This window comes from Heptranchias perlo, unplaced genomic scaffold (genome assembly GCF_035084215.1).
Source record: "Heptranchias perlo isolate sHepPer1 unplaced genomic scaffold, sHepPer1.hap1 HAP1_SCAFFOLD_1535, whole genome shotgun sequence".
In the NCBI taxonomy this organism is placed as follows: Eukaryota; Metazoa; Chordata; class Chondrichthyes; order Hexanchiformes; family Hexanchidae; genus Heptranchias; species Heptranchias perlo.
The window spans coordinates 4,070-13,884 of NW_027138791.1; the positions used below are offsets into that span (position 1 = coordinate 4,070).

A 9,815-nucleotide genomic window follows, 5' to 3' on the forward strand; every position below is an offset into this window, starting at 1 on the left:
CGCGGGAGAGAGAGAGGCGCGGGAGAGAGAGAGGCGCGCGGGAGAGAGAGAGCGCGCGGGAGAGAGAGAGCGCGCGGGAGAGAGAGAGCGCGCGGGAGAGAGAGAGCGCGCGGGAGAGAGAGAGCGCGCGGGAGAGAGAGAGCGCGCGGGAGAGAGAGAGCGCGCGGGAGAGAGAGAGCGCGCGGGAGAGAGAGAGCGCGCGGGAGAGAGAGAGCGCGCGGGAGAGAGAGAGAGCGCGCGGGAGAGAGAGAGCGCGCGGGAGAGAGAGAGCGCGCGGGAGAGAGAGCGCGCGCGGGAGAGAGAGAGCGCGCGGGAGAGAGAGAGCGCGCGGAGAGAGCGCGAGCGCGCGGGAGAGAGAGAGCGAGCGGGAGAGAGAGAGCGCGGGAGAGAGAGAGCGCGGGAGAGAGAGAGCGCGGGAGAGAGAGAGCGCGGGAGAGAGAGAGCGCGGGAGAGAGAGAGCGCGGGAGAGAGAGAGCGCGGGAGAGAGAGAGAGCGCGGGAGAGAGAGAGCGCGGGAGAGAGAGAGCGCGGGAGAGAGAGAGCGCGGGAGAGAGAGAGCGCGGGAGAGAGAGAGCGCGGGAGAGAGAGAGCGCGGGAGAGAGAGAGCGCGGGAGAGAGAGAGCGCGGAGAGGGAGAGAGAGAGCGCGGGAGAGAGAGAGCGCGGGAGAGAGAGAGCGAGGGAGAGAGAGAGCGCGGGAGAGAGAGAGCGCGGGAGAATGGCAGAGAGGGACAGCTCAAGAGAACGGCTAAGAACGGCAGAGAGAGAGAGAGAGCGAAAGAACGGCAGAAAGAGAGAGAGAGAGAGCGAAAGAACGGCAGAGAGAGAGAGAGAGAGCGAAAGAACGGCAGAGAGAGAGAGAGAGAGCGAAAGAACGGCAGAGAGAGAGAGAGAGAGAGAGCGAAAGAACGGCAGAAAGAGAGAGAGAGAGAGAGCGAAAGAACGGCAGAGAGAGAGAGAGAGAGCGAAAGAACGGCAGAGAGAGAGAGAGCGAAAGAACGGCAGAGAGAGAGAGAGAGAGAGAGAGAGCGAAAGAACGGCAGAGAGAGAGAGAGAGAGCGAAAGAACGGCAGAGAGAGAGAGAGCGCGAAAGAACGGCAGAGAGAGAGAGAGAGCGAAAGAACGGCAGAAAGAGAGAGAGAGAGCAAAAGAACGGCACAGAGAGAGAGGGAGAGGGAGAGAGAGAGAGGAAGGGAGAGAGAGAGAGAGAGAGAGCGAGCGCACGTGCAAGGCAGCAAATCTTTGATCCTTTCTCTTTTTCACTTGATGACTAACTTTGTGCCGTGCGGGTCGGAGTCCTTGCCGAGCGAGGGCGAGGGCCCGGCGGCTTTGGGCAGGCTGTACACGTACACGGCCCCGATCACCAGCCCCGCCCCCAGCGCGAAGTACAGGTCGACGTGGAAGTTGAAGAGGTAGACGGAAGCCACGGTGGAGATGACGATGGACAAGGAGGTGGCAAAGCCCTTCAGGATGTTGTCGCATACTTCACTACTACAGCCACCAGCAGCCCCCGAAGGCCTGGTTGAGGATCACGGCCCACACCATGGGGTGTAGGCGAAGAAGCAGCCCTTCTCAGCGATGGCGGGCCCGTCCTTGAACCACATGGCGAGCAGGCCCAGCGCGATGCCAAAGACGGCCAGCTGCACGTTACGCAGCCAGACGGAGGGCGAGCTGCCCTTCAGAATGCGTTCAAAGTAGACTCCGGCGAAGCCCGAGGACAGGCAGGAGATTAACACTGCCACCAGCCCCGCCAGGTAGCTCTGGCCCGAGGCCCGGCTGGCCCCGGCGCTGTCCTCCTGCGCCACCTGGACGATGGCGATGCCAGCGAAGAGAGCAGCAGCAGCGCCACCCACTGCAGCCGGTGCAGACTCTTCTTCAGCATCAGAACGGAGAAGAGTGCTGTGGTCAGGATCTTTAACTGGTACGTGACCTGTCGGGGGAAACGAGAGAGAGAGAGAGAGAGAGGATGGCAAGCGGCAATCTGCAATTAAAACGTCTTGCGGGTGGCGCGCGGCTCCCTGCCAGTGTCACACTCTGGGGCAATGCCACCCTTGTTCTGCGAAGCCTCCGCCTCACTAGGGGCAAAGCCTGGGGGAGATCGGCCCGTATTTCATAAAGCTTCCGGGTTTCACATGTTCCCCCCCCCGCCCCCCCCGCCGAAGGCGCTGGGGCTACAGTTCCCCACCCCCCCCCAGGGTCCACGCTGCGCCCTAGGGGGGGGGGGGGGGGGGGGAGGGGGGACGGAGCTCGGCTGCGATGCACCCCACGGCCAAAGAGCCGGTGCGTCCGGGAGAAGGGTAAAAAGCAGCCAGACGCCGTCACCTACCTGGAATGTGGCAGCTGGAAGGTTGGAGATGGCCAGGTACTGGAGGTTATTCTGCAGAGTGTAGATTAGCGAAGGGACCGCAAGCTTCAGGGTGTCCATGTACTCCACCAGGACAGCCTCATAGAGGTAGATCACCAACTCCTTCACGTTGCCTGCACAGGAGGGAAGGAGAGAGAGGGAGAGAGAGACCTTAGTGGGATCATCGAATGGACAGCACAGAAGCAGGGTGACGGAGTTGCTCCCGAGTTCCCCGATTGGATTTATTCGGGGCTCGTGTTTCAAATCGGTCGAGCTTACCTCTTTCTGGCCGAGAATCAGAATCAGGCACGTGACGAGTTTGAACAGTTCCACCATCACTACGGCGGAGGTCGTGAAGAATTTCCCCCAGGCGTCGTCCGCACATAACGGATGCTGAGGATTACAGAGGCGTTCTGCACCACCAGGACTGCCAGGCTGGCATATTTCAGCTTCTGATTCACTGCAACGCAGGACATGCACAATGATACTGGATTAGGAGAGAGCAAGGGACAGCAGACCCCCAACTCCCCGTCGCCCTGTCTGGAGGGTCCGTCCTGCCGGTGGGACAGGACAGACCCAGGGATGGTGATGGAAGAGTCTGGGACGTTCGATTCTGAGAGTACGGCCTTGCCTGACTAGTCTGTGGGACAGCTCTCCCAATTTCGGCACAGGCCCCCAGACGTTAGCGAGGAGGACTTTGCAGGGCCGACTGGCTTGGTTTGCCTTTGTCGTGTCCCGTGCCGGGTGGTCCGTCCGTTTTATTCTTATTCTGACTTTTTGTGGCGGGATTGTACAACTGAGTGGCTTGCTCGGCCATTTCAGAGGGCGATTAAGAATCAACCACATTGCTTGGGTCTGGAGTCACATATAGATCGCCACCACGCTGTCAGGCAGTGCTCAACACAAAGGAAATCGTTTTTAAAACAAAAAGAACATCTCTCAATAATTTGTCTCCAAAAAATAAATTAAGGTTCATTACCAATGAGGTGAGGACGGCCGGTTTCTTTCCCTAAAGGACATCAGTGAACCAGATGGATTTTTATGACAATCCGGAGTTTCATGGCATGCCATCATTATTGATACTAGTATTTTAATTCCAGATTTTATTTAATTAATTGAATTTAAATTCCCCAGCTGCCGTGGCAGGAATTGAACTCATGACTCTGGATTACTGGTCCAGTAACATAACCACTGGGAGTGTTTGATGGGACGGTGTAGAGGGAGCTTTACTCTGTATCTAACCCTGTACCTGCCCTGGGAGTGTTTGATGGGACAGTGTAGAGGGAGCTTTACTCTGTATCTAACCCTGTACCTGCCCTGGGAGTGTTTGATGGACAGTGTAGAGGGAGCTTTACTCTGTATCTAACCCTGTACCTGCCCTGGGAGTGTTTGATGGGACAGTGTCGAGGGAGCTTTACTCTGTATCTAACCCTGTACCTGCCCTGGGAGTGTTTGATGGGACAGTGTAGAGGGAGCTTTACTCTGTATCTAACCCTGTACCTGCCCTGGGAGTGTTTGGGACAGTGTAGAGGGAGCTTTACTCTGTATCTAACCCTGTACCTGCCCTGGGAGTGTTTGGGACAGTGTAGAGGGAGCTTTACTCTGTATCTAACCCTGTACCTGCCCCGGAGTGTTTGATGGGACAGTGTAGAGGGAGCTTTACTCTGTATCTAACCCTGTACCTGCCCTGGGAGTGTTTGATGGGACAGTGTAGAGGGAGCTTTACTCTGTATCTAACCCTGTACCTGCCCTGGGAGTGTTTGGGACAGTGTAGAGGGAGCTTTACTCTGTATCTAACCCTGTACCTGCCCTGGGAGTGTTTGATGGGACAGTGTAGAGGGAGCTTTACTCTGTATCTAACCCGTGCTGATGAGCAGAGATCAGTTCTGTCAAAATGACGACCGTTTCTCTCTCCACAGACGAGTATTTCCAGTATCTTCTGTTTTGACTTCACGATAGGAAGAACAACATAAGAATTAGGAGGAGTATGCCGTAAGGCTCCTCGAGCCTGCTCCACCCTTCAATCAGATCATGGCTGATATTCAACCTCAAATCTTTCGACAGAGTCAACAAGGAGAAACTGTTTCCAGTGGCAGACGGGTCGGTAACCAGAGGACGCAGACACTAGATTGATTCCTGGGATGAAGGGGTTGTCCTGTGAGGAGAGATTGAGTAGAATGGGCCGATACTCTCGGGAGTTTAGAAGAATGAGAGGTGATCTCATTGAAACATGTAAGATTTTTTTAATTCGTTTATGGGATGTGGGCGAGGCCGGCATTTATTGCCCATCCCTAATTGCCCTTGAGAAGGTGGTGGTGAGCCGCCTTCTTGAACCGCTGCAGTCCGTGTGGTGACGGTTCTCCCACAGTGCTGTTCGGGAGGGAGTTCCAGGATTTTGACCCAGCGATGATGAAGGAACGGCCGATATATTTCCAAGTCGGGATGGTGTGTGACTTGGAGGGGAACGTGCAGGTGGTGTTGTTGAGGGGGCTTGACAGGGTAGATGCTGAGAGGCTGTTTGCCCCTGGCTGGAGAGTCTAGAACCAGGGGGCATAGTCTCAGGATAAGGGGTCGGCCATTCAAGACTGAGATGAGGAGGAATTTCTTCACTCAGAGGGTGGGGAATCTTTGGAATTCTCTAGCCCAGAGGGCTGTGGATGCTCAGTCGTTGAGTATATTCAAGACTGAGATCGATAAGGGAATCAAGGGATATGGGGATCGGGCGGGAAAGTGGAGTTCATCGTAGGTACAGCACAGGAGGAGGCCATTCAGCCCATCGTGCCTGTGCCGGTTCTTTGAAAGATCTCGACAATTCGTCCCATTCCCCTGCTCTTTCCCCGCAGCCCTGTAAAATCTTTTCCTTCATGTATTTCTCCGATTCCCCTTTTGAAAGTTATTATTGAATCTGCTTCCACCGCCCTTTCAGGCATGAATTCCAGATCAGAACAACTCGCCGTGTTTAAAAAAAAATACTTCCTCATATTGCCTCTGGTTCTTTTGCCAATCACCTTAGATAAGAAACATAAGAAATAGGAGCAGGAATTAATCTAGTGAACCTTCGTTGCACCGCCTCTAAGGCAAATATATCCTTCCTTCACTGTTTATTTGAAGGAGGATCTGAACTCAGATTTGTCCCAGACACTGGCTGTTTCCTCCCACTGGGTCACACCTTGTAATATACTGGACTCGAGATGAACCTACGCTTTAGCAGGAAGAAACATGGGGTCGCTGATCCCCAACCTCACAGATCTCTGCGCTCCTCCAATTCTGGCCTCTTGTCCATCCCCCGATTCCCATCGCTCCGCCATTGACGTGCCTTCAGCCGCCTAGGCCCTCAGCTCTGGAATTCCCTCCCTAAACCTCTCCGCCTCTCTCTCTCTCCTCCTTTAAGACACTCCTTAAAACCGACCTCTTTGACCGAGCTTTTTTTTTGGCCCGTCTGAATACCTCCTTCTTTGTCTCGGCGTTAAATTTCGCTCGATAATCGCTGCCGTGAAGCGCCACATAAACGCAAGTTGGCGTTCCTGTTCCTGAACCTACCACCTCAGGCGGCGGGCTGGGCTGGGCTGGGCTGGGCTCGGCCGTCCTTACACACTCTCTCTCTCTCTCTCCCCGACCTCCGAGCCCGCGCCCCACCCGCAAACCGAGCGTCAACCGCGTCGCGCGCCGGCCGGAACGAGAGGAAAGGCGGCGCCGTCCCGGGGGCGGGGGGCGTTTTTTTATCGGTCGTTCGGTGGCGGGAGCGTGAGATGTCGGTTGTCCCCAACTACACCGGTGCCCCCAACCAGGCGATCGAGGCTGTTTGTGGGATCTTGCTGTGCATTTTTTTTTTTAAAAGGGGACGGTGTTGACGGGAGCGCGCGCGCACCCCCCCCCCCCCCAAGCTTGCTTTGTGGGATCTTGCTGTGCACCACCACAAAAGAAAACACAATATCCTTATTTTTTTTTTCTCTTACATAACAACAGTCTCTGCACTTCAATGGCCGTAAAGTGGATTGGGGGCAGGCGGAGGTCGTGAAATCCGAGCCCTCCCCCCCTTCACGAAAACCGAGCCGCGAGGCCTCACTCACCCTTTACCGCCTGCGTCTCCGGCTCGCCGCTCTTCGCCGCTGCCATGCTGGCAGCTTCACCACTTCCTCCTACTATTCCTGCCCTCCCTCCACCCCTTTTCCTTCCTTCTCTCCTCCCATCTTTCGGCCCCCCCCTCCTCCTCCTCCCTGGTTGAACGGCCCCGAAATCGCGCGAGAGCCGGGAGCCCCCAGCACTGCGCCTGCGCAGCTCCCCGCCCTGCAGCGCCCCCCGCAGCCCCGGAGGAGGACCAGCAGCAAGCCTTTAGGCGCCGCCAATGCGCCTGCGCAGCTCCGGCCTGCAGCGCCCCCCGCAGGCCGGGAGGACCAGAATCCTTTATTTTAAATATAATTAAATATATAATGTGCTGCTCATGGAATGGGAGGATTGTTGAGAACCTGCCCTCTGTAAGAAGCTTGGATTGCCTCCGGGAAGCAGCCCGGGTGGAGCTGGTGCAATTATATCGACCTCCCGTGGCACTGCACACGGCCAAGTGTCATCTTCGGGGTGAAATGGGGGTTAAAGGGCAGGGGTCGGGGTTGGCGGGGGGGCGATAATTGGACCAGGAATCCAGCCCCCGAGTTCAAGGTCCATTCTGTCCCAAATTACCCTCCTAAAGTCCTCCGCCCACATTAAAGCCGGCTGAGGCTCAGTGAGAGCCTCGGGGGTTCGAGCCCCCACTCCAGAGACTCGAGCCCCGTAATCCAGGCCCCGACACTCCCCTCGGTGCCGGTACTGAGGGAGCGCCGCACTGTCGGAGGGGCGGTACTGAGGGAGCGCCGTGCTGTCGGAGGGTCAGTACTGAGGGAGCGCCGCACTGTGGGAGGGTCGGTACTGAGGGAGCGCCGCACTGTCGGAGGGTCGGTACTGAGGGAGCGCCGCACTGTCGGAGGGGCGGTACTGAGGGAGCGCCGCACTGTCGGAGGGTCAGTACTGAGGGAGCGCCGCACTGTCGGAGGGTCAGTACTGAGGGAGCGCCGCACTGTCGGAGGGTCGGTACTGAGGGAGCGCCGCACTGTCGGAGGGTCGGTACTGAGGGAGCGCCGCACTGTCGGAGGGTCGGTACTGAGGGAGCGCCGCACTGTCGGAGGGTCGGTACTGAGGGAGCGCCGCACTGTCGGAGGGTCGGTACTGAGGGAGCGCCGCACTGTCGGAGGGGTTGTCTTTCGGATGAGACGTTAAACCGAGGGCCCCGTCTGCCCTGTCAGGTGGGACGTAAAAGATCCCACGGCCGCTATTTCGAAGAAAAGTTCTCCCCGGTGTCCTGCAGACGATATTTATCCCTCAATCAACATCACTAAAAAACCAGATGATCTGGTCATTTATCACATTTACTGTTTGTGGGATCTTGCTGTGCGCAAATCGGCTGCCGCGTTTCCTTCATTACAACAGTGAGCACACTTCAAAAAAAAAGTACTTCATTGGCCGTGAAACGCTTTGGGACGTCCTGAGGTGGTGAAAGGGGCCGGAGAAATGCAGTACACTTGTCACGCTGGGCTCGCAGCAGCGTCTCCAGTGGCGGGAGGGTGTAATTGCAGCGTGACAGTTTTCCCCGTTTACAAGTTTACATTATGGACGTGACAAAAGAATTCCCTCACTATCACCATCGCAGCACCACCGTTGTAGTAATCTTGGACATTAGGTCAGCTCCAACTCTGCTCTTTTGAACGACTGGACGATTGAACTGTAAAGGGTTAACTAGTCCCTTTAAGGGTTTGGACATTTACTTGGACAGTACTTTTTTTTTATTTGTTCATGGGATGTGGGCGTCGCTGGCGAGGCCGGCATTTATTGCCCATCCCTAATTGCCCCTTGAGAAGGTGGTGGTGAGCCGCCTTCTTGAACCGCTGCAGTCCGTGTGGTGACGGTTCTCCCACAGTGCTGTTAGGAAGGGAGTTCCAGGATTTTGACCCAGCGATGAAGGAACGGCCGATATATTTCCAAGTCGGGATGGTGTGTGACTTGGAGGGGAACGTGCAGGTGGTGTTGTTCCCATGTGCCTGCTGCCCTTGTCCTTCTAGGTGGTAGAGGTCGCGGGTTTGGGAGGTGCTGTCGAAGAAGCCTTGGCGAGTTGCTGCAGTGCATCCTGTGGATGGTCCACACTGCAGCCACGGTGCGCCGGTGGTGAAGGGAGTGAATGTTTAGGGTGGTGGATGGGGTGCCAATCAAGCGGGCTGCTTTGTCCTGGATGGTGTCGAGCTTCTTGAGTGTTGTTGGAGCTGCATTCATCCAGGCAAGTGGAGAGTATTCCATCACACTCCTGACTTGTGCCTTGTAGATGGTGGAAAGGATTTGGGGAGTCAGGAGGTGAGTCACTCGCCGCAGAATACCCAGCCTCTGACCTGCTCTCGTAGCCACAGTATTTATATGGCTGGTCCAGTTAAGTTTCTGGTCAATGGTGACCCCCAGGATGTTGATGGTGGGGGATTCGGCGATGGTAATGCCGTTGAATGTCAAGGGGAGGTGGTTAGACTCTCTCTTGTTGGAGATGGTCATTGCCTGGCACTTATCTGGCGCGAATGTTACTTGCCACTTATCAGCCCAAGCCTGGATGTTGTCCAGGTCTTGCTGCATGCGGGCACGGACTGCTTCATTATCTGAGGCCATTTGAAAGCAAGGGTTCCCTTGACGTTACGTTTGGACGGTATAAATTCACAACAGCAAAGACAGGTTTAAACTGGACATTTTGGACATCAAGTTTAAAACTGCAAAAGCAGTAGAGTATGGAAATGTTAACAAGCTGTGGTTTCCACGGTTCTTGAGAGGCCAGACCAACTGTCCGTCTTAACGCCACGATGGCGGGGGAGGTGGGAGTTCGCCCCGCGGTCCTGGAGCCCAATATTTATCCCTCAACCGACACCCACCAACGTAAAACTGGTCGTCCGCTGCACTGCTACTTGCGGGATCTTGCTGTGCGCAAAATGGCTGCCGCCCTCGCCTCTCCCCCCGCAGCGGCGGGAGGGCGCGCAAGGCAATTAGGGGCACTGCGATCGCGTCCCGATCTTTTTGCTGTACAGAATTACAGAAAATAGAATTTTACAGCACAGGGAGCCATTCGGTCCATCTGGGCTATCCCTATATGCTCCACACCAGCCACCTCCCTCCCTACTTCATCTCACCTTATCAGCATATCCTTCTATTCCTTTCTCCCTCATATCGAGCTTCCCTCTTAGCTATTCGCCTACACCTTTCGCCTCAATCACTCCCCGTGGGAGCGAGTTCCACATTCTCACTGCTCTCCGGGCAAAGAAGTTTCTCCTGAATTCCCCGATTGGATTTATTAGTGACTCTCTTATATTGATGGCCCTCTAGTTCTGGTCTCTCCCTCACATCTACCCTGTCGAACCCCTTGACAGTATTCCCCACCCGGATCTTTCAAATGTTCGGAGAGACACACACCACAAAC

The 9,815-nt window shown here is 55.9% G+C and overlaps 1 protein-coding gene across 1 annotated transcript; it reads right to left on the minus strand.

Annotated features, from left to right (window-relative positions):
* Window positions 1–623: 623 nt before the first annotated feature.
* On the minus strand, window positions 624–6,537 carry slc35a2 (solute carrier family 35 member 2). Its single transcript, XM_067977465.1, is given in 9 exon segments — window positions 624–1,477; window positions 1,480–1,503; window positions 1,506–1,547; window positions 1,550–1,829; window positions 1,832–1,927; window positions 2,324–2,477; window positions 2,622–2,706; window positions 2,709–2,801; window positions 6,412–6,537. Coding segments are annotated over 9 exon segments (1,041 nt in total). The 5' UTR covers window positions 6,458–6,537; the 3' UTR covers window positions 624–1,256.
* Window positions 6,538–9,815: the final 3,278 nt, after the last annotated feature.